The 24344-nt window shown below is 47.1% G+C and overlaps 1 protein-coding gene across 1 annotated transcript in view; it reads left to right on the top strand.

Moving 5' to 3' along the window:
• The first annotated feature begins 1702 nt into the window (after nucleotides 1–1702).
• NR2E1 (nuclear receptor subfamily 2 group E member 1) overlaps nucleotides 1703–24344 on the top strand; it is a 33999-nt gene continuing 11357 nt past the window's right edge. The window contains exons 1-6 of the mRNA XM_063125457.1: nucleotides 1703–1827; nucleotides 2285–2480; nucleotides 4210–4327; nucleotides 10401–10546; nucleotides 19273–19360; nucleotides 22895–23130. Of these exons, the coding sequence (XP_062981527.1) occupies nucleotides 1703–1827; nucleotides 2285–2480; nucleotides 4210–4327; nucleotides 10401–10546; nucleotides 19273–19360; nucleotides 22895–23130 (909 nt within the window). The remainder of the gene's footprint in view (nucleotides 1828–2284; nucleotides 2481–4209; nucleotides 4328–10400; nucleotides 10547–19272; nucleotides 19361–22894; nucleotides 23131–24344) is intronic.

Here is a 24344-nt window from a genome sequence, read left to right as displayed (position 1 = left end):
GGGAGGAGGATGCGTCGCTTCGCCGGGCGGGCGCGATTCTGAGGCACCTGTCACGCCATCCGAAGTGCAGCCGGAGCAGCGGACGGAAACGACTCCAAACAAGCCGAGGGCGACTCCCGGTCTCAAAGCAGCGGGAGATCGCCGCCGCCTCCTCCGGAAGAAACAGCCGCCGCCGCCGCCGCCGCCGCGGTCCCGAGGGACTCCAGAATGAGCAAGCCGGCCGGATCAACAAGTGGGTAATGCTTGGCGGTGGCGGCCCGCGCGAGAATGGTGTCGCCCGAGGCGGGAGCTTTGGGCCGAGGCTCGTCAATTTCACAGGCGGGTCACTGACCTGAGACCCGTTCCGAGCCGACTGGACGACTCCGGCTCCGACCCATGCTTACTTCGGAGTAAATCCACCGGGCTTACTTCCAAGTAACCCTGTGGAGGATCAAGGCGCTTGGTTTTGGGATTTGGGGGTCGGGAGAAGGGGGGGCTTTCCAAACCGGGATCTTTCCCAGATGGTGGCTCTGGTGCAGCGCGCGCGGGCCTGGACCGAACTTCGGAGTCACTTTCTCTACGTGAAGGGGCGGGAGGAAAGGAAAAGTTTTGTGTATACGTTTCTTGATTTCAGTCAGGCGTTTGTGGGACACAGATCTCTTTGCCTCGGAGCAGGGAATGTTTGGGCAAATGCAAAGCCGAAAGATTATATTTAACGACCTATACAACTTTTTTCTTCTGCCATTAACACTTTTAAAAACCCTGAAACTTCCAGATAATTGAATGCTACAGACTCGCAAGGGAAATGGGGGGAGGGCTCTGTTGAAAGAGGATTTAACGGGAATACTTTGCACACCATCTCCAGCTTTACCGCATAATCCTGCAAAAGAGGGAAGCAGAAACAACTTAAAAGTCACATTTCCCTTAATCCTAAATCCGGGTACACCTCATAACTGGGTGTTTTTTTTTTCTCTATTTTTTTTAAAGTCTGATTGACTGCTCTGGCTAGGAGCTGGCTTCAAACGCTAGAAATCCAAGAAGGGACTTTCTGAGTTTGTCCTAATATGAGTGATGGGGTCAGTAACATGCACAATCCAATTTGGTGTATGACAAGTGATGGCTTAGGCCATTTTAGAGCGAGATCACGGTGCCATAATTACAAAAATGGCTTGTGGGGAAAGAAAATAAAAAGGAGCCGAAAAACACGTGCGTGTAGAATAGATTGGTCTGCTGAAAAACAGCTATATGCGAACTCGCGGTTCCTCTCGCTTTATCTCTCTCCCACACTCCGCTGCTGCTTTTTCGCCGTCTTCTCCTGTGTGCGTGTTTTGCTGTAGTTACTCATTAACTTTATTTCGTGCGCTGTTCTCCTGGCATCGCTTGATATTGTCCCGCATTCGAACCTTTCTCCCCAAAGGCAAGATAAATAAATAAATCTGAAATCGACATTCTTTGCTTGTGTAGTAGAGTGGATGACAAGTAATTTTACACACACACACACACACACACACAGTAAACCTGGTTTAAACTTAACTAAAGCCCCCACCCAAAAAAAGCTTGCTTTAAACTAAAGAAAAATAGTTTGAATGAGTCGGGCGTTAGGAGCTTAACAAGATGGATCTGATAGCAAAACCTTTTGGGTTGGTGGAAGATTTGGCGAATATTTCCACTCTGTTTTATCACAGTTCTTGGGGGAGAGGGGGAAAATAAAAATCGATATAAAATGGCGTTGGGGAAATTTGAGCCGAACGAGTTTATGGATTCTCAGGGAAAGGAAAGAAACCCAGAAAACTCTCGCTATCTGGCCAACCTCTTTTGTGGGCCAGCTAATGAAGACAGAATATTTGGGTGATTGTGCCAAAGTAGGTTCCGCTATGCCCCATGGGGCTCGCTTGTCCTCAGGGTGCTGGGCATGGGGTTCCAGCCTTCCTCTAGCTGTGCCTGGCCTCGCAGCTCCGCTAGTACCCAGAATCGAGGGGTCTTCCCAAAGCGAATTGCCACCACGGGTCGGTTCTGAGATCTTGGCCCTAAGGAGAAATCCACACTGTATTTGGCGTCCACTGAGCAGTGATCTGGAGGGAAGCCGTTTTTACAACAGGTTGCTTCTGCGTGGTTAGTATGTGCTGTTGGTCCTGTTTAGAGTAGACCCATTGAAAGGAAGGTTAGACGAACGTTGGATGCAACCCAGTGAGATCTGAACGGCCAGGGACGCTTGTGCCCTAAAGGGAGCCTTCAACCCTGATCCGAAAGACTCCGATGGATTTGCCGGCGTGGAAGTACCGTCCATGCATATGGTGTGATCGAGGTGTTACTGGCGAGTCAGCCCTAAGGAGGCTCACTTCCGCGTGTTCTCCGGAACCGAGGCTGCAGCAGCCCGGGTGTTCCAAAGAGACGCGTGCTCTCGGAAGGAGCGAGACTTCCCAGGCCAGGAAAAATGGGAGATTCGCCTGGCTGGGAAGAAATCCGGACAGTTTCGTAATCTAAGCCCCGTCTACGTGGGGGTAACGTGGATCTTAACTTGCGGTTGATCTGGCTTTCAGCAGCCAGGCTCGGGAAAGGATCTCGGTCAATTATACGCGCCTGGCAATTTCTCCTTCGAAACCTTCCGCACGGGGGTTAGTTATTGCGGACTTTCTTACATCCCATCAATCAACATGAAAGCCCCCAGCCCCCCGTTGACTTTAATGGCTGCTGACTGCGTTTGCTCTCGGCCATTAAGGCCTCGGTTTTAGCCATTTGAGTACTGTGTCTAAGCGGCCGTTCTTGGAACTCAAATAGCTGAAATAAATTTCCCAGACCCCCTCCAAAAAATATTATTATTATTATTATTATTATTATTATATTATTATATTATTATTATTATTATTATTATTATTATTATTAAAGCCCCGTTGATTTCAATGGAAGCACGTGCTCAAGGCTGCAATATTAGGCTACAGAACTAGGAAATCACTTGCCCTGAAATTGGAGGCAACTTTCTTCAGAATAAACACGCTTCCGCCGTCTCTCGTTGATATCAAGGCGACTTCCAGGCTCCGATCCTCTCCCCACTTGCCTGGGAGCAAGCCCAATTTAAATTCAGTGGGCCTTACTTCTGAGTAGACATGCTTAGGGTTGCCAAATCAAGTGCCAAACGGTGGCCGGATCGTGTCCCATTTGGGGTTCTAACTAAGAGCAGGCATTCGCGCAGGGAAGCATCGACCAAGCCTGAGATGGAAGATCTGTCTGACTTCCTAAACATCCCCCCTTCCTCGCCCCTGGCGCGGGGCGGGGGGCCCTCTGAATCCCACCCCCTTGACTTTGAAGGCCCTGTCGCGGATTCCTTGACTTCCAGCCTGCTAGCTGGGTCGCTGCCGCGTCTTGAGGACTAGCGGGGTGATTTGTCGAGGGGAGAAAGGGAGCCGCGGGCCGGGCGCTTGGGAAAGTCTGGCTCCAGGAGCCGGGCGCTGGCAGGCGGCTCCTCTCTCTGCTGGGCCCCGGGGCTGCCTCGGCGTTCCCTTCCGCCAGGCTGGAGTGATGTCAGATGTGATGGCTCTGCTTGGGTGGTAATAAGACCCCGCCGAGGAGCCCTCGCAAAGCAGCCTCACTTCTTTCAACAGCCTCTGATGGTAATTACAGTAATCGAAGCTGCCAGATATCTTTAAGCAATTACGAGGCGCGCACAAAAAAAAAGGGGGGGAGGAGCCCCCCGGGACGCCCCGTCGAGGGATGCGGCAAACGGTTTCCCAGCGCCGCCCGAGCCCCGCGGGCCTTTCGCCTAAGACTTCTGGGGCCTTTAAACAGGGGTTAATCAGCGCGCTGGTGACCTCGTGTCAAGTTAACGGGGTCCTTCGCTCGCCTGGGCTGGCTGGCTGGCTGGCATCCCTCGGCCGGCCCCGGAATGTTTCTCAGTGCAACAGCCCCGGCTGCTGGGGCGGCCCTAATGGGCTGGGAGACTGGGCCCTCCCCCCCCCCAAATGCCAGCACGACTTGCAGGAAAGGGGAGGGGGCGAAAGCCAGGGAAATGGGCCAAAGTTTGGAGCAGAAGGCGACTGCCTGAGGGCGGGGCCGCGGGAAGGGACCTCGCTCTACAAGAGCAATGAATCCTGCGGAAGTTGAGACCCATTTCAGGGGGCGTTAATCGAGCTCTCGGTTCACCCCTTGGCATCGATGGGTTTTGAAAGCGCTCAACTTCGGCTGGAAGTGGGTTATTAAATTGTGTTTTTCGATGCCTAATATTTACGCTTGTAGAGAAGGCTGAGAAGGAAAGTCTGCGGAGTTGAATATAATGTCAATATGTACAACAATTCGTGGGTGGGCGTCTACGTCGGGGTAAATAAGCAGGCATATTCAACAGGCATTCGCTATAGTATTGTGGCTGCGATCTTATTCCCATTTGCCTGGGAGTGAGGGACTCGACAGGATTTAGTTTTGAGCAGACATGTATAGGATTGTGTTGTATATTTTAAAATGGAGCGGAATGAAATATAGGCCTGTTGGGGATCAGGTAGAGCAGATCAACAGGTGTGAGTGGGATCCAGTCGATCAGGTTCTATATAGTATAAGCAGTTCCGGAGGTGTCTGAGAGACTCCCAGCGAGCATTAATGAAACAAGTGCAAAAGATTCAATTACTTTAACAAAAGTAATACAAGGAGTAATGTGTATCATGACTTAATATGTGGGGTGCCATCGAAGTTAAAGCTAAACTGCATTGGATTTGACGCTCTACTGTGCACTAATAACTGATGAAGTGTCACAAATGTGTCATTTCGTGATGTTATATTATTTACTGCTAGAATATTTTGTCATTTCCAATATTCCTACTATGCATGTTTACTTGGACGCAGGAGATCAACGGGACTGGCTCCAAAGTAAACATCCATAGTTTTACAACCAGAATCCTAAATATATTTATGTGCAAGCACTTGGGAACTTAGTGGGACTTACTTCAGAGGAAATAACTGATGAGGATCCGGCTACCTGTGCGCTTGCACTTGTTCCTGGATAAAGTCTGCAATCCTACACATACATACTTAACTCGGATCAAGCTCCATTGAAAACTATGAGTCTTACTTCGGAGTAGACATGTACAGGATTGCACTATAAGCCTCTTAAAGTAAATGAAGCTTCTCCGAAGTTAAATGGCTTGTGGACCAAAGTTACACGTGTTTTAAAAAATATGTTTATATATTTTATCTGTTCTTATCCCGGTTGGGCTCGAGAGATTATATATCAGGTAATCATGGAAGAGCTCTTTCAAATTTTAAAACATGTTTATGGCTCACAGGGTTTGCCCCTTGGGGTTTTTTTCTAAATGACTTTTAAAACAACAGGTACATTAATTCATTTGCTCTCGCGACCCACTGATAACTAAGTGTAACGATTTTAGGGGTGGGGGGAGAGGCATCTTTACAAATACCTGGAAAGAAGCTCATTTATTTCCTTCCCAGTAAATATATTTGCAGCTCAACCCTACGCTTACTCAGGAGTCAACCCTGGAGTTTTCAATGGGACCGAACTCTCCAGTAGGCCCGGTTAGACTAGTTCAACCCCCGAACCGGAGCCTTAAACGGCTTCAGCCAGAATCTCGGCGTGGAGTTGGATCCGTTCGGGGATGGAGCTTTGAAACGGACCTCCTCGGCTCTAGAGAAGTGTTGAGCCGTGAAATTCAATCCTCGACTCCCCCTTTCGAATTCGGAAGTCCTCCAGGACCCCGACTCCCGAGGAGGCACGCAGGGGGCCGCAGCAGCCTTGGCTGCGCAGGGGCGGCAGGGGACTCGCTTCGATTTCCAGTGAGAATCATAGCGCGGGGTGGGGGGTGGGGGGTGGGGTCAGTTTGGGGCAGGAAGTTGAAAAGCGAAGGTAGGGGTGGGTGGGGTGGCTTTCCTTATGGGTGGTGGGGTGGAGGAAGAGAGGGTGGCTCTCAAGTAGCCCAGGCCGAAAAGGCGAGGCTAGGGAGTGCGTGCGGGGAGCTGTGCCTTTCGCCCGATGACATCCAGCCCCAGGGGACGGCACCGCGGCATCTCCACGTTCCTGGCCCTTTTCCCCCGTCGAGTGCGGAAAGTCTCGCGGTGGCTGCTGGAGGGCCGGGAGCGGCGGCCGGCGAGAAGCGGGCGGGCGGGGCCTGGGGGTGTGTGTGTGTGTGTGTGTGTGTGTGTCTCGGGGGGAGTCGAGTGCTCTCCCCTGGGGCCATTGTGTGCAATCCGAATTCCCATGCTACTCTTTTTGACGGGTCACTGGTGACCCAATAGGCAGGTGGCAAAGAGGGCGTGTAATTACAGAGCTCGAGAAGCCAAGCCTGGCTCGGCCGACTCGCTTTCCGGGAGATCGCCTACCTTCCAGCCACCCCCCGACAGACACACACACAGCCCAGGCCAACTTTCCTTCTCGGCCCGCGGGTGGGGTGCAGAGCCCCCCGACGTTGTCCCTTAGCTGGGCCTGTTGTTCCTGATTTCCTTCCCCGCTCCCTCCCCAGCGCCCGGACCTAATCCTCAGTCCTCCCGTCGGGGCTGCCTGCAGCAGCTGTCGAGTTTCATTTAGCAGAGGAGCCGGCTGCCGGCAGCTTGCGCTGATTGGAAGGCGAACGAGTTTTCGAGGGGGGGGGGGATCATTAAGTTAACACTTTATCTAATGGCCCTATTGTCTGCAGGGGAGGCATTGTTTTAGAGGCCATTCCCCCCTCCCCTCGAAGAAACCAGGTCTGAAAGCATCTTCTCCACCCCACCTCTCTCTGCTTCCCTCCTTTCTCCAGAGAGCGGAAGAATCTGATCGGAATTCAATCCCACCCCCCAAAACCCCATGAGGGTCCACACACACACGCTCCTCCAAGCCTTCTCTTTGTCCTGGGCCAAAGGTCTATTGGGGAGGAGTTTTCTTTTCGGAGCGTTCCTCTTCTTGAATTTCTCAGTGTAAATAAATAAATAAGATGTAGGGAGCATCTAACACCGTCAGCTTCAAGCCCTTTTGATTACAATGAAATTTACTTCCTAGTCATTCGGATTGGGCGCACAGCTTCAAGGCTGCAGCCGTACACACACTTACCCGGGAGTAAGTACCCCTGACCACGCTGGGACTTAACTTCCGAGCAAACACGGGTATAGTTGTTCTGGGTTGTATCCAATGTTAGTCCTACTTAGAATAGACCCATATAAATGAATGGGACTTAAGCTAGACTACCGTTGGTTAAAAGTCTCTGTAACGAAAGGCTCCTGAGAGTAAACCACACTGAACACAGTGGGCCATACCTCTGGGTACAAACGCACAGGATCGGGCTCTATTAAGCTGCAGTCCCATGCGCACTCTCTATGGAGCAAGCATGCATCCGATCGGGCTGTAAGCTCCGGTCCTAATCGCCTTAACGCCTCCGTCCTCCACTCACTTGGCCCAGAGCCGGTTTGGGTTAAGTGCTGTCCATTCCCAAGGATGTCAACGCGAAAGTAAGCCCCGCTGTGTTCAGTTGGGCTCCTTCCCAAATAAGCCTGCCCAGGAGTACAGGAGTTGTGGCTCACACCAGCTTCTATCCGTGCCTTGTACCTATTTACTCAAAACGATTTCGACAGTAAGCATTTCCAAGTCATTGTGCTAGCACAGGACTGCGATTTCGATGGGACTCAAATCCCGTCGAAATCCGTAGGTTTTGCAAACGCCTCAGTTACTTAGGATACGGATGAGAGGCTGCTGCCCGGGTCCCTAAACACATTTACTTAGAAGTAAGTGCCAATGAAATCAAAGTGGCTTGCTTCCGAGTAAATACGTATAGTAGCGGAGGCTGGTGGCTCCGATTTGGGTGGGGCTGTGATCCCATTCGGGGTTTTAGTCAGAACCAACCAGAACTCTAAAGGAGCTGTGCAAGGTGCCGAACCCTATCCCCCAAATGGGTTCAGCACCTTGGATAGCTCATTTAGAGTTCTGGCTGGTTCTGACTGAAACCCAGAATGGAATCACAGCCCCGCCGAAATCGGAGCCACCAGCCCTCACTGAATGCACAGGGCGGTGTCCAAGAAGAAAGCTAAAGCACCCAGGCTAATTCTCGATTGCTTAGGGTCAGTCTTACCAGACCTAAGGAAATCAGAACCTTTAAAGCAGATTTCCCCAACCGGGCACCCTCCGGATGTTTTGGACTACACCTCCCAGAATTCCTGAGCATTAGCCATGCTGGCTGGAGCTGATGGGAGTCGAAGTCCAAAACATCTGGAGGGGGGCACATTCAAGTCAAAGCAAGTTTTAGCATTAGTTTGTGGGAAGGGAAGAGGGAGAGAGCGAGCGGGAGAGAGAGAATAGCGGGGAGAAACAGAACAGGGAAATCTCGGCGGTATTTGAATGTCTGTCTTAAGAGCAGCTTTCAAAAGAAGAAGTCAATTTCTACAGTTGTGGGGAAATACAACTTATTGCCAGATTCCGAAAACACGTTTCTTTCAACGGGATTTCCTTCCAAATAATGCCTCAATCCGAAAGTCCTTGATTGGCCGGCAAACTCCCGTGGCAACAACGGAACTGCTGAGGAAACTGGCTTGCAAGCCCTGCAGGCTGACTGCTAAGCAGCCCTGTAGCCGGGGGCGGGCTAAGGCGGGAGCTTGCCTCCCCTGCCATTCTCTCTGCTGCTCCCCCCCTTTTTTTTTAACAAACACGTAAACGACCGTTTACAGTTTTATCTTCAAAAGGCCTGCAGACCAGAAGAACTACCAGCTCCTACTTCGAACTTTTAGGCTGGCCACAGGCCTACCACTAACAGGATCATCCAGGCTTTGGGATGCTCCTATTTCCTTTTAATTTGGCTAGGCGAAGAGCTGCTTAGGTTGGCATCCATCAACCTCTCCAGCAGTCAGGGGTGTGTGTGTGTGGGGGGGGGGACTTTCACTTGGGATTTGTGTGTGTGTGGGGTCCCACACAGAAGATTAAGCCCATCAACCCATAGAAGCTAAAAGCAAGACCCTCCTTCGATTTGAAAGGGTCACCAAAGCATTGCTTTAACACCTGTGAAGCACTACATGGAGATGGCAGGGTAGCAAATTTTAGATCTCCATCAGGAGAAACTTCCTAACTGTAAGAGCTGTTGGAAAATAGCCCAAGAAATTTAGATACCTGAGGTGGAGCAGCAAATAGCACCCCACCAGGTTAAGATGCACAGCACCCAAGGCTGACCATTTTGTTTTGGCACCTGGGGCAGAAAATGTGACAAGCGCCTCATCCATTCACTGGTAGGAAAGATACAATAATAACCGAAATAACTAATTATTTGCTGTCCTTTCAGGACACTCAAAGGCCCTGTTCAGAAGACACTTTAAACCACGGTGGTTAAGGTTGTTTTGTTAAGAGAAAAGCCTTAACCATGGTGGTTTAAGGTGTCTTCTGAACATGGCCCAAATCTGCTGCCTCACTCTGCCTGATGGAGCCTGGAGATATTTCAGCAGAGGCTGGATGCCATCTGCCAGGGATGCTGTTAGTTGCATCTTGCATTGTAGTTCCTGCACTGAGCAGGGGTCTGGGCCTGGAAGACCTCCAAGATCCTTCACTTTCACATTCTATGGTTTTGTGATTGCTCAGAAGTAAAGCACAACATTCAATTGGGCTTACCCTACTAGCAGCTCAGTCCTTTACATGTTCGCTCCTTAAGTAAACCCCTGCTGTGTTCAGAATTGCAGTTTAAGGTTGCAATCCTATACACACTTACCTGGAAGTGATCCTATTGAATACAACAGGTGTTACTTCTTACAGAAGATTGCACTGTAAACATATTTAACTTATTAGCCTTAATTGAAGTTATATCCCACTAAAGTTGGTTGAAATTACTTCCAACTCGGGCTGAAAGCTTGAAGTTGCACACCTAAGCAAGCTTACTCAGAAGTGAGTGAGAGACTTTGGGCCAGTTATTATCATTCCACATAGCCTACATCACAGGGTTGCTGAGAGGATAATGGGGAAGGGGGTGATCCATGAACAGTATACTCCCTTGAACTCCTGGAAATAAAGCTGGAATATAAATGTAACCAATATGCTAAATCAATGCATGTTTATTCAGAAATACATCCTCTGAGTTAAATGGGACCACTTCCTAGTCAGTTTGAAGTCCTTCACACACTTACTTGGGAACCGGTCCCAGCGAAATCACTAGCAATTACTTCTGAACAAGCATGTACTGGGTCGGACAGCAACCCCACAGAAATAGTCACTTCTGTTCTCCTCCTGCAGCAGGAACATCTGCTGTTACACCTTCAACATCTGGGCTGTCTTGGCTTGATCAAAGCCAACAGCCCCTGCAATGAGCTTCTTGCTGGATAGTATGTCCTGGAATATGTAGCAGAAGTGGGTAGCCCCGATCCAGCAAGAGCATGGACTTTTCTGACTCTAGGATTCTGTTAGCAGCAGCAGCCCGGTTCTGGTGCCCATCACTTTCTAGAGTCCAGATTGCTTACCCTCTTCTCTCTCCCATTTTGACTTTCAGGCCGGATTTTAGACATCCCGTGTAAAGTGTGTGGTGACCGCAGCTCCGGCAAGCACTACGGGGTTTACGCCTGTGATGGATGCTCAGGGTTTTTCAAACGAAGCATCAGAAGGAATAGGACTTACGTCTGCAAATCTGGAAACCAGGTACCAGTTGCAACAGCACTGTCTTGGATCATCCTATTCAATTCCCCCTCCTCTTTGGGCCAAACTATTTCTAAATCCTAGGGCAAGTTCATGACACTTTTACACCTCGTCTCTTATTTATCCTTTGGAATGGTTGTCTGGACGCTGTGCATGTGAGCCATCGGATGGGTTCACAACTACAGGCACAGTGTTGCGCACATTATTCAGTATGCTAGGATACATACTTCACCGTAATATGTTTACAGTGAAGTCGGCTTCTTGGTTTCAAAACTCAAAGATTTCAAAACAGGCAGGCAGAATCAGGATACTCAGAAGGACCTCATGATTCATCCAAGATAAACTGTGGAGGTCAGGAGGGATTTTCATTGCATGGAGGAAAAGGAGTCAGGCCAGATTCCTCTGAAGCCTTCTCATCTGGTCCAGCCAACCCTGGCCTCTTTAAGGCTGCAATCCTAGGCACAGTTACTTAGAAGTAAGCCCCATTGCAATCAGTGGGACTTGCAGCCCAGTTCTATGCATCTTGATTCAGAAGTAAGTCTGACTTAGTCCAATGGGGCTTCCTCCTAAATAAGCATGCACAGGATGTCAGCTGCACTCTTGAATAAATGTGGCAAAGACTGAGCTGCACGATTGTAATCTGGAACACATTAGGGAGTAAACTACTACTGGCCTTACTTCTGAGCAAAAGCCCTGCATTCATTAATTCATCAAGACCAATTGGAGAGGTTTCAGTCCATGTGCCACTCTCCCATTGAAATCAATGGAATTTAAAAGTATTTAACTTTTGCTGGATCCCGCTCATCAGTTTAGTATCACATTGAAGTGCCAGGAACCTGAGGGTTGTGATGGACTTACTAATGACTTGTGGCACTCAGTGGGCTCCATATTTGTTTGTAGTCAGATAGCATGAAGATGGGAGTCCCAGTGATTTCGATGGAAGTAGTTACCCCTTAAATGTCCGTGGGTGGATAACTGGCAAGAAATTGCAACATGGGAGTTATTTTCAAGGAGACTTGGAAAGTCCGGATGTCAACAAGGAAGGAAACCATTTTCCATTTAGAAAAGATATTGATGGAGGGAAGGCCTTCCGAATGAAGGAATAAATGAAGGAATGATGTGGTAGATTGCAGTAATGGATTATACTTCTCATGGATGTTGTAGCCATGGGCAAAGGGGGCTTATGCCCAACACTTTTTTTCCAAGTGCCTTGAATCTCACCCAGCCTCCGCATGTATGGATGTTATCATCCCCCTCCGGTTTCTTTCCCAGAGGTGGGGAGGCATGGTGAGGCCAGGCAAGCTACTCAAGTAAAAGCATACAGCACATACAACAGCCCCCCTGCTTTGGTGCTCTTGTGTGCACTGCGTGTCTGTGTCATCCCAGCCCTACAAGGAGCAGGTGCAGTTCCTGGAGGATTGCTGTTCTTTTTCTGCACCCACAGGCCTTGTGCCCTCCTGTTCTCTTTTGCTCATATCTTGGCCATGGGTGAGTGACCTCTTTAAGCTGGAGGGCCAGGTTCAATTTTGGAGATGCTCTCGGGACCACATTCCAATGCTGGGTGTTGCCAAAGACAAAGGGACACAGCCAAATGTACAACAAATGCCAGCATATTTTAGCTTAAAGGTCTTAAAGCCAGTAACTAAGCTTTAGAAGGGGGCGAGGAAGCAGCACAAAAGCTGGGGAACCACCAAACAATTGGTTGTTGAAGGACAAGGGACTGTGCCTGGGGAAGGGGGCATGGTCATCTGGGGAACCTGAGGTGGATCCAATTTAGAGCCCAATTTGCTCTCCCTGCAGGCCTCAGGTTTCCCACTCTTGATCTAGGCCATGCAGTCCTGGGTGGAGGATCTCAGTGATGCCTGCAGGTTCTAACTTCTCCTTCAATAGGTAGCAGAGTTGAGCCAACCAGCTGCCAATGGAGAAGGGGGTGGTTGCTACCATGGCTTCTCAGGCAGGGTACAATGCTGGGGTGGTGAAAGGTAACAGAAGATCATCCTTGGCTCCCACACCAGTCATTTCTCTCTCTCAATTCCTTTCCAGGGTCCCTAACTTCCTGTAGTACCAATAAGTCCTCCTCCCTCCCCCCCTTTGTATCTCCATGACCAATTTCTCAGGCCTGCTCAAAAACCTGTACATTAGTCCTCTCTCCTTCATTTTTATCTCTTATGATAATAGAACCTCCATTTCCGAAAGCAGCATACCTCTACACCAATTACCTGTGGGGTGCGAGCAGGATGGAGGAGGAGAACTGTCACCTTCATTCCCTGCTTGCTAGATTCCCACACACATCTGGCTTCTGGGGGAAAACACGTATATAATCCTCTTTTCATGCTTTTTCTCCAGGCATACCCCTTACACCATTATCCTATAACTTCTGCCTTTCCCTTTTCATTTTGTGTACACATACTGTTTCGTTATCCCAGCCAGCCTGCAAAGACAGTTACAGGGCTCCTGTTCTTTTTAATAGTGGTGTGCAGGAGGGAATTCTGGAAGATGCAGCTTTTCTCACCACCCATCATGTTGAGAAGCATCTGCAGCAATTCCCTCTTGTACCTGTCTGTTTAAAGTATAGGAGCCCTCTTTTCCTTGCCATGTAGTCACCCTTCCTGGTAGCTACCCCTAGAGCTAAATTCCTTTTAACATTCTGCCCCACCCCATCCCGTTGCCCACAGTAGATTTTTCACATACACATCCCCCCCTTTTAAACAAAGCTTTGCAGGGTTATTTAATGTCTCTGACCCCCATCCAAAGTATGTCATTACTTTTCTCCAGCTTAAATTTAGAGGTAATGGTGGAGGGGGGATTTTGATGAATGGGGGGAAATAGTCAAAGGGTAATTTGATTTAGAGAAACATCTGGGGGAACTGAATTGGGGTAAACTAACTGAAGAAAAACTATTGATTTGGGATGATCAAGGGGTGGGGTGAAAATTAATTGATTTTTGTTTGTTTGTTTTTGTGCTGATTTGGATTGAAAATTACTTGGTTTGCCTTTTGTAAAATTTACATAAATTCTAGTAATCACATAAATCACCATCTTAAGGTTCTTCAGTCTTCAAACCTTCTGCAAAATGTTGGCATACCTAATTATTATTATTATTATTATTATTATTATTATTATTATTATTATTATTTATATAGCACCATCAATGTACATGGTGCTGTACAGAGTAAAACAGTAAATCGCAAGACCCTGCCGCATAGGCTTACAATCTAATATTTTATTCTCAGAGTGGCCCTACAGGGTCTTGCACATAATCTTTTAGATCCTCGCAACTCCCCTGGGTACCACTTCAGACTGCAGGTGAGGGATCACATTTCTGGAACTCTCCCGTAACACACACACCCTGCAAAGTAGAAGCCTGCTATAGCAGCGAGTGGGGGGGGGGGGGCTAGAGCCTTTCTCCCTGACTTTTACTGGCAGGGATTTAAAAACAAAACAGTGGAATATTACAAGGAGGGGGACATACACCATCCTGGCCTGCAATCTGAAGTGGAATAGGACACTCTGCTACCTTAGGAGTAAGTTAGTGCAGATCAGTCCTGAGCACCTTTTCTCTCCCCTTAAGCCGTATTTAATTCCCTCCTCCCCCATACTGCTGCATAGTCCTCCAATCATTGAAAGACCTATGGACATCAATGGGATTTCCTTCATGTTTAGGGATGGATTGGGATTGGGATTGGCAATCTCACTCTGAACCAAATTTATACTTACACCCTTTTCTTTACAAAAAAATCATACAGCCCCCCCCCCCCCAATCTAAATGCACATTTAAAACATTACTGCAGTGTCGTTGTTGTTTTAATCTCTACCTCCCCCCTCCCAATACACACACCGAAAAGAAAGATCCCTCCCGATTTTGAACTATTCCTCTTTTCCTCCCCAGGAAAGTTAAATAGCCCTTGTACAAAGGAGAAGGATTCTTACGAATTCAATGGAAGGATTAGAACTGGGGGCAGGTCAGGGGGCTCCAAACAACCCAAAACGTACGGCAAGAGAAGTTACTTTAAGGCTGCCAATCTATATTCACTGACCTGGGTCTGAGCCCCAATGAACTCAATGGGACTTACTTGTGAGTAGAAAAGCATAGGATTACACTGTAAATCGGTGTTGTTGTTTTTCATTGCTCCGAGGCTAGCGATCATTTGAATCAATGGGGGTGGGGTGGGGTCGGGTGGGGGAAATCAGAGACTGCAAACCGATTAATGCAGCGTTCCTATAAAATTCCAGGGTATTGGGGGGAAACTGGGCATTACTTCCGAGTAAACTGGCATAGGTTTTCCACCGTAAGGAGCCCTTCCCAACTTGGGGCGCCCTCCAGATGTTTTAGACTTCAACTCCCACCAGCCCCACATAGTAGGTCCTATTGGCTAGGGCTGATGGGAGTTGTAGTCCAAAACTTCAGGAGAGCACCAGGTTGGAAGGCTGCTAGAAACACTTCGCTGCTGAGTAAATCCCATTAAGGTCAATATACTTCAAGTAGACTTGCATGTGCTTGCACCATAAAACACGTTTTCTTTCCTCTTTGTCTCCCTCGGCTGTTTGAGCATAGTAAGATTTACTTCCGAGTAAACATGCATAGGTTTGGGCTGCAGGTCGTATTGCTTTGAGTGGAAGTTCAAAGCAGGCCCCTAGCTAGCCTTAAAGTCCGCGGGGGGGGGGGGCGCCAAAAACCTGGGGGCAGTTCGTCTGGCTTGCAGGTTTTTTAAAGACAAACTTGTAAACTGTTTTTTTTTTTACTTGTTTATAAAAAATAAAATTAAAAAGCAGAGAAAATTTAGGGGGGCACCCCCACCCCCGGCTACAGGCCTGGTTCAAAATAAGGCTGGCGATTCCTTTTCTCTCACACAAACACTCTTTATAGGTCTCCCGTGCCTTTAACAGATGTGGGTCAAGCAGAAATTTATGCTGCGATCCTATATGTTGGGTGTAAATCCGATGGAACTCAGTGGGGCTTACTTCTGCATAGACACGTATAGCATTGCGCTGTTAAGCTGGTAAAGCTTTTCCTCAGCATGGGATGGGGTGATGCGAAGGCTTCTGCCTCTGAATTTCTGCTTGGCCTACATCTATTGCAGGCTCAGGAACCCTGGCAGGAAAACCCATTAAACTCAGTGGGACAACAGGGGGAAAGTGTCATTGAACTCAATGGGACTTACTTCTGAGTAACATGCATAGGTGCAGGTTTCACCGCCTTATTTTGAGCCAAGTAGTCCAATGATTAAGCGATTGAAATAAAGCATCTCGGGGGTAAGTGATATTTTGGAGGCGGGCATTTAGGCTACAATCCTAGACATACCGGAAGAAAATCCAATTTAACTCATTGGGACTTACTCCTGAGTGAAATATGCATAGACTTGCTTTCTTTTGATGGGTGTTTTGGAGGAATTGCCTTAATGGTACTGCTTGAGTAAACCGGGAGAGGCACTAAATTGTTTGCACTTAATAGCCTTAAGGAAGACGGACGGTTTTGATTAAATAACCTTGCACTGGGAATGGATTAATGTCCCTGGACTAATATATTAACAGCATCAATCTTGCAGTTTAACACTGAAAGAAGAAGCCAGACAGCTTCACCTTTCTGGTCTTGATGGCACTTTGATGAATTTATGAAAAGAATTCAAGGCTACGAAATCCAGCAAGACAGTCCAGTCAAAATTAAGTACCACTGATGTATGCAGGAGTGTTAAGCACGCACCTAGCAGAACAATCCTATACATGTCTACTCAAAATCAATAGGCTGTATTCCAGGATAAAGGAGTATAGGATTGCAGCCTCCATTTCTCTCACTGAAATGGGATTTAGCAGCGTCTAATTTGGCTGGAACTTGCCCCAACTATGGTTCAGATTCCTCAGGATTAAACCCCCAGATTGCAAAATCAACCAATTATATATTCTAAACCAAATCTTAAACACAGTTACAATGCAATCCTGTTTGTGAACCGCCCAGAGAGCTCTGGCTATTGGGCGGTATAGAAATGTAATAAATAAATAAATAAATAAATAAATTTAGTGGGAAGGCGGGTTATAAATTTAATAAAATAAAATGTCTTCATTGAAGTAAGTCCCACTGAGTTCAGTGGAGCTTATCCTTGCCGAAGGTTTGCAGCCTCAGTCTGTTAAATCCTTTTAGTCAATTTAGACCACTTAGCCTGTGCCCAGAGCTCTAAGGTAGGGCTGGAGAGTATGGGGCCCTCCAGAGATGTTGTTGGAATGCAACCCCCATCAGTCTCAGCCGGATGATGGAAGTTACTATCCAACCACATCTGGAGGCCCACACTTCCCGCCCCACTCCAGAGGAATTTCTAGAAAGAGAGGTTCCAGCGGTCCTGTTTTTCGGGAAATGACGTTGTCTGAAGTAGATGCCTTCTCCCTCGTCTCAGAGGCCTATGTGCTGACTTTACGGAGCAAAAAGCAACTTAATACATTACAGCTCAATCTACTCAGAAGTAAGCCTCTTTGAGTTTCCACACTAGGTAAGTGGGCATGGGATTGCAGCCATAGGGCCTTATTTACTGGTCAGATATTAAGTGTAATAATACTAAACATGTTTGCCCAGAAGAGCTGATTTCAATGGGGGGTTACTCCCATATAAGTCTGCATTGGACTTTCAACCCTGGCTGAAATGAATATGAGTTGCCACCAAGTAAATAAAATTAGGATAGTGCTAATGGGTGTTCGTTTGTTTTTTAGGTTTCCTATGCAGATTTGAGATAACTGGGATGTTGCAGCATAAAATTAAATTAAAATTAATTTAAAACCATGCCAGCAACTCTTCGCTGTTACAGAAAGAAAACAGTTTGAGACAGATATTAAAGCAATTCTGTACACACTTACCTTGAGTAAGTCTCACTGAGGTCAATGGACTTACTTCTGAATAAACATGCAAAGGATTGCGCTATAGATGAAACACGATCGCTCACGTTTCAACTGGGAAGGGCAGAAACGCACATGTACAAGGGAGCAGGCCTATCCAGTGGAATTTTAAGATGTTGTAAAAATGTTTTTAGGATGTTTTTAACGATGTATATTATGTTTTAATTCAGTTTTATGATTTTTATTGTTTATTGTTGTTCCCACCTCGATCAAAACGGAGAGGTGTGTAAGAAATATTTTATTATTATTATTATTATTATTATTATTATTATTATTATTATTATTATTATTATTATTATTATTATTATGCGCCACCCAGTCCTTTTCATGGTGTAGCATTTGTTAAAGCATTGGGGAGGCCCAGGTTTAAATCGGCCATGAAACTAATGGGGCTCCCTTGAGCCAGTCGCTCTCGCTCTCTCAGGCTATCCTACCTCACAGAGCCGTTCTGAGGATAGCATGTTGGGAGCGGAGAACCCAAGTGTTTGAGCTAGGTTAAATTTACCATCCCGTAACCCAGCCTTCTCCAGAGGTGCTGAACTACAACTTCCATCATCCCCAGCCAGCATGGCCAACGGGGGGCCCTGGGAGTTGTAACCCAAGACATCCGGCGGGCACCTGCTTGCGAAAAGCTGCGGTCAATTTTCCAAGTCCTTGCAAATGATTTTGTCTATTTCTGCTTTTAAACTTAATCTTAAACCCCCACCCACCCAGGAGGATTAACACAAGCCCCCTGGTTCACCACATCCGGGTTTAAACCAGAGCGACTTGGGAGTCAGACCTAGATCTCCTGCGGGCGACCTCTTCCTTTGTACTGCACCGTCTAGCCCTACTGACAAATGGGAATCTCCGTCTAGCGTAGAAAGGCGTGGCTCCTGCAGATGCGATAGGGACTGGGTTCATCTTGTTTTGTTCCTCCTTGGTCTTGGTCGGCTCCTGCCCGCTGAGTAGCTAAATATGGACAGGTGGCAGGTCATTGAGACCATGACGACATCAACGGCCTTTTGCAGACCCAAAATAATAATAATAATAATAATAATAATAATAATAATAATAATAATGGCTCTGCGTGAGCAAGCTGATTCACACGATTCATGAAACCTGGAAGAGACCAAGGACAGGGTGGGACAAGAGGAGAACTTTCTAGTGCAGGCCATATAGGCAGAAGGGGTGTTGTAAGGAGTGGAGACTGGTGGCTCCTATGTTTGTGGGGCGAAGGTACTAGACCCATTTTGGGAATAGGGTTCAGCACTCTGGGTAGCTCCTTTAGAGTTCTGATAGGTTTTACTGAAACCCAGAGCAGATTTACTGCCCCATTGACATAGGAGCCACCAGCCTCCACTGGCCCTAAGGCTGCCGCAGAAGGACTCTCCATTCACGCTCTCTCCGGGTATCCAAACCCTGCCTGCCTTTCTGCCTCTGTGGAGTAAGTAACTGTCTAGGGTGCTGAAGATGATTTAGAGTTTATCAAGAACAGCTTCCTCCAACCTGGTGACCTTTAGATGCCTTAGAACTTCAACTTCCATCAGCCCCAAACGGAATGGCCAGTCAGGAATGCTGAGAGTCATGGTCCAAAGCATCTGGAAGGCCCCAGGTTGGGGAAGACAACTCTAGAACAACCTGCTGGGTGTGGTTCCTTGTTCTCTTCCTTGATCAATGTTGGTAGAAGTGGAGGGGATCTTTCTCTTTTTGCTGGGAGAGATCCAGAATAGGTTCAGTATAAACTGAAACTGGGAATTACTCCAGAGGGGAGAAGGGAATCAGGCACCCTCCTGTTCCAGAATGTCCTTGGTGAGAGAAAGATGGTTTTATCCCCCATTTCATGACAAGAATATCTCTCTGTTTTATAGGGTGGCTGCCCAGTGGACAAGACACATAGGAACCAATGCAGGGCATGTCGGCTGAAGAAATGCTTGGAAGTCAACATGAATAAAGACGGTACTTGTGCATCCTTCAACTTGTGCATCCTTCCTCCCTTTCCCTCCAGCCCCAGGAGACAAATGGTCAGCAAACACGTACCACCTTGCTCAGAAAATGGCTCTACCCTTAGGATTCCTATCAACAATTAGAGCAGTGGTTCCCAAACTTTTTCTGGTAACCACCCCCTTGGTTCCACAAACGCAAGCCCAGTGCCCCCTGCGCGCAGACCCTTTAAATGGGAAGCACCCACCACAGGCTTGCCGAGAGAGGGAAAAGAGAGCGAACGCCTGTTTTGCAGCCAGCGTGGCAGGGCACACCAAGCAAGGAATGTCTCTTCATTAGCATTTTGGTGCTTTTGAAACATTTCAATTCACCTTTAAAAGGACTCTTCTTAAACGGTATTAATACATGTGTGGATTCTTCCCCCATATGGTTTGGGACCAAACTACCTTCTCCCATAAAAATGTCCCTGGGTTTTAAGACCTTCTGGAGAGGCGCTTCTCGGAAAAGACCACCTCAAGTGCCCCCCTGCTGCCCCTTTGCCTCTTAGCACCTCCCTATGCAATCCCACCACCCCCAAGGGGGTGGTACCGCCCACTTTGGGAACCACTGAATTAGAGCTTCCCCTACATCTCTTCCCACAGCCCTTTCAAGGCATCAGTACTTTCACTTTACAAAGGTAAACTTCTTAATCTAAATATATTTCAGACTTCCAGCTTTACAAGTAGCTTTCCACAATAATTCACACTTGGGCCAGGAGTATTGATAATGGGTTGGAGTAGACCCATTGAAATCAATGGGATTTAAATTAGTCATGACCAAGTTATATCCAACCCTAGGAAAATGGCATTCTCTGCTGGCATATTCAGGCTGAAATCCAGTGTACAGTGGGAATGAAGTCAGTGTACATTGAACTAGGTGGGATTTCCTTCTGTGTAGGCATGCATAAGACTGTACAAGGACCACTGAAGAGCTTCAAGGTAGGAAGATGTATCAGGAGATGGAGAAAAGGAGCTCCCTGATTTGACCATTGCCATTAACTCAATACTATCTACCAGAGATCAGTTTCACCCACTAAACAAAAGCCCTCAGATGTCAACTCTGACAGGTCCCCCAAATCCTAAACAGTCATCAGGGCAGAAATTCAACTTATCCATCTGCATCCGTAAAAACAGTTTGATTTCTTTGTGGCTCTCAGCAGGCTTTCAAAACACCAGCTGATTCTGTAAATACAGCTGCCCTATCGAGCAAGCAATTGCCACACACTGGATGTGGTGTGTGTGTGTGTGCGTACAAGCACAGGCTAGCACTGGATACTGATACTTCCCAAGGGGCAAGTGGGCGGCGGGGGGGAGGGGAATCCAAAGATCTGCCTTCTGCATATATTTCTGTGGGGTGCCACTGCACATAGAGAAGCCAACATATACATGGAGGGACACAGGGTGCAAATTCGCAGGGACAGGATCACGGCTTGCTTTCAAGAAAGGCGAGCCTATATTATTTGTTTGTTTGTTACATTTGTATCCTGGCTTACCCTCCAAGGAGCCCAGGGCTGATACAAGATCCTCCTCCTCATTTTATCCTCCTGTGAGGTAGTTTAGGCTGAGAGTCAGCAACTGGCCCGAAGTCACCAGTGAACTTCATGGCTGAGTAGGGACTTGAATCCAAGGCCCTTTCTACACCTAAGAGTTATCCCAGGAAAATGGAGGGATCGTCCCTGCCTGCTCCCAGGATCCCCTGTGTGTCATTTGGATGCACAGGGATGATCCTGGGATGATCCCAGGAAAAAAGGCAGGTGTAGAAACGGCCCAAGTCTGCTCTGTCCCAGACTAAAACTCTTAACCATCACACCTCACTGTCTCTCACCACTCTTACCATTGTCTCTCCCTCCAGGGTAAGTCCAAACGAACCAATTACTGCTGCCCCCTTTGACTGGATATAATTAGTACCTATATTTAAAACAACCCAGCATTTTTCTCCTTTTCCTCCCTCTGTACTTCCTGTCTTTTCTTGTGTTGTTCTTCCTCATTGCTTCAGTCAGCTTGATCCCCATCTCTCTGTCTGTCTGTCTGTCTGTCTGTCTCTCTCTCTCTCTCTCTCATTTTGTCCCCCACCCCATGAAGTTTGTTGTTTGCCTTTGGGCTGTTTGCAATTTTTGCTAGGCTCTGGTGAACAGGCATCCAACAATCTTTCTGTAGAGGAGACTGAGTCGCAGAAATGGAAGGGAAAAGGCAGATCAGAAAGAGTCCAGAAGCAGCAGTCACCTAGTGGTGGAAGTAGCTCATTGCACCATGTTTCAGCATTCACTTGCTTGTGCCTACATACACGACTTCTATCCATTCCAGGTTGGCCAAGTCATGATCTCTAAGGGAGCTGACCTTTGGTCTATTTTGACTGGGCCACAGCTCATGGGGCCCAAGGTTATGCAAAGTATATATTGCAAGCTGCAGAATCAGATCCAGCTAACTACATTTCCCATAGCTGGGAGACTGCTATCCTCTCCCAAGAAACCAATTACCACTCACGTAATGGTAACAAAGTGGTGACCCAAGAAGTCAAGTGGCAACAAACAGTGTGCATGAAAGTGCATATTTAAGCCCTGTACATGATGCACATATGCTTGCAGAGGAGCATCATCCAATGTGTTCCCCATTATTGATGCATTAGTGTCATCCGCAAAAAGTGATCCTAGTAACTGAACACTGCTTTTCTCACTTGTTAGAGGTCACAACCAACACCATATTACACAAGGACTTTCACATTAGAGACAGTATGTTTTATTCTTCCATATGCCAGGCAACTAATTTGAACTGGGGGTACAGAAATAAGGGATTGCCTGATTCTCATATAATAAACAAAATCTATTCAAATAATAACCAGCTGAAAATCTGTCCCATCTTATGATTTCATTTATTTACTGTATTTAAATAACATATTTTCTTGAAGGCTGGTGACACTCCTTAATTAGCCAATTATCAAATCTTCCAAGCAGGAAGTGTTGTTGATCTCTTCCTGCATCCCGCCCCACTGATCAGTCCCCAGACATATACAGTTATATATCATTGGAGATTGAAGCTTGTGATTTGGCCTGTTCACATTAACATGTGGAATTCAGCTCTCACTCTAACCCAAAACATATTTGTTGTCCTTACTGGTCCCTTGACTTCCCACCCACATCTCTCAATCTTTAAAGTTCCCCTGCCTGTCCCTCCCGCTCCCCCATCTGCACAGACACTTCCCTGTTCATATGTGAGATTCTCACCTTGCCCCAAATAAATTAATGTTTCACTTGCACCATGTATTAAAAAGTCTATCGATGATGCCTTCACTCTGAAGAATTGGACATTTCCTGACATCACAGTAGGTCAACAAATGGTAACGTGTTGGTGCTTGTAAATGATAGACAACAGCCATTTTAGCTTGTTTTTATATAGATATGATTAGAGATGTATTATTGCACAGCTAATTAATCCAATGAAATGCTTCTGTACTTCAGAAGGGTATTTCCTTCAGGCTCCATGTAGCACGCTAACACAGGGTTTTTATTCCCAGCTGTTCAACATGAAAGGGGACCGAGGACATCTACAATAAGAAAACAAGTAGCTCTGTATTTCAGAGGACACAAGGAAGATAATGGAGCCACACCACACTTCCCCTCTGCAGCTCTACCTGCCCCAGCTTTCTTCACTGCTGTTACGCAGCTGGAACCTCATAACCTAGAACTGGCTGCCGTTTCTACGACATCTGAAAGGCAAAGCTTGGTGGGCTTGGCGCAACCAACTCCAAAGGTCAGCCTCCTTTTTCCTATTGGTTCAAGTGGGAGGCCACAGTCTCCTGGCAGACATCAGAAAGAGCAGCCAGGCTTTGCAATCCCGACAGAGAATGAGGGCCTTCCGAAATGGGATCTGTCACCCACACCTTTTTTTCACTCAGATGGACCATGCTGCAATTATTCACTTGAATAAATTAAAGAAAAAGATCCTTATTTGTGGCAATAAGACCTTTGCATAATACAGTAGGGTCAATTATCTTTGGCAGATTAATAGTGCTCACCTATGCATGTTTATTCAGAAATAAGTACCACTATGCTCTGTGGTGGTTATTCCTTAGTAAGTCTAGTATTAGCCTAGGTACTGCTGCTTGGAAGGAGGTGTGTGTGTGCATATATATATATACACATACACATACACATACACATACACATACACATACACATACACACACACACACACACGAGAGAGAGAGATCCTGTTCAGATGAAACACTAAGCCACATTGGTTAAGCATTTTGAGCTAAACATGATGGCTTAGTTTGTTACGTGATCCAAGACTCAGCATGTTGTGTGAACCATTCCTAACCATGGTGGCTACATAACCATCATTTAAAGACACTCACTAACCATTTGCTACAAAAGGATTAGTGGCCTAACCACGGCTTAGCATGTTGTCTGAACAGGCCTATCGTGTGTGTGTGTGTGTGTGTGTGTGTGTGTGTGTGTGTGTGTGTGTGTGTGTGTGTGTGTGTTCATTCGTGCAGGTACAGATATATATACTGTATAATGGATCAACCCAGTTGCCTGTGGGTGTGGGTATGGCTATGGGTGCTATCATCATGAGCTCCTATGCTACCATATTTTTGGAGTCATGCACCTTTCTGAAGTAGGGCTGTAACCGGACCGGCTGAACCTTAGCAGGAAGAGATGCATATCCTCCTACTTTCAGGGACTGTCCCTATTTTCTGGTACTTGTCCCTGGTAAATCTCCATCCCTGTATTTTGCCCTTATAGTGAGGATTTTTGTGCATTTAAAAATATTGTCTGCATGTGCACAGGCACATGTGAGTTCAATAGCTTCTATTCCATGCCCCTCCCCATAACCACCCACCCTGGTAGCATTAGACAATGTGTTTGACTTGCCATACAAGCAGATCTACTGTGAAATGAAATGTTCTTTATTTATTTAAAAACACCACCACCAAAACCTTTTATAGCCCTTGGCTTCAT

The sequence above is a fragment of the Elgaria multicarinata genome, chromosome 4 (genome assembly GCF_023053635.1).
Source record: "Elgaria multicarinata webbii isolate HBS135686 ecotype San Diego chromosome 4, rElgMul1.1.pri, whole genome shotgun sequence".
In the NCBI taxonomy this organism is placed as follows: domain Eukaryota; kingdom Metazoa; phylum Chordata; class Lepidosauria; order Squamata; family Anguidae; genus Elgaria; species Elgaria multicarinata.
The sequence above is the reverse complement of the archived record's forward strand: the minus strand, read 5'-3'. Positions and strand labels throughout refer to the sequence as shown.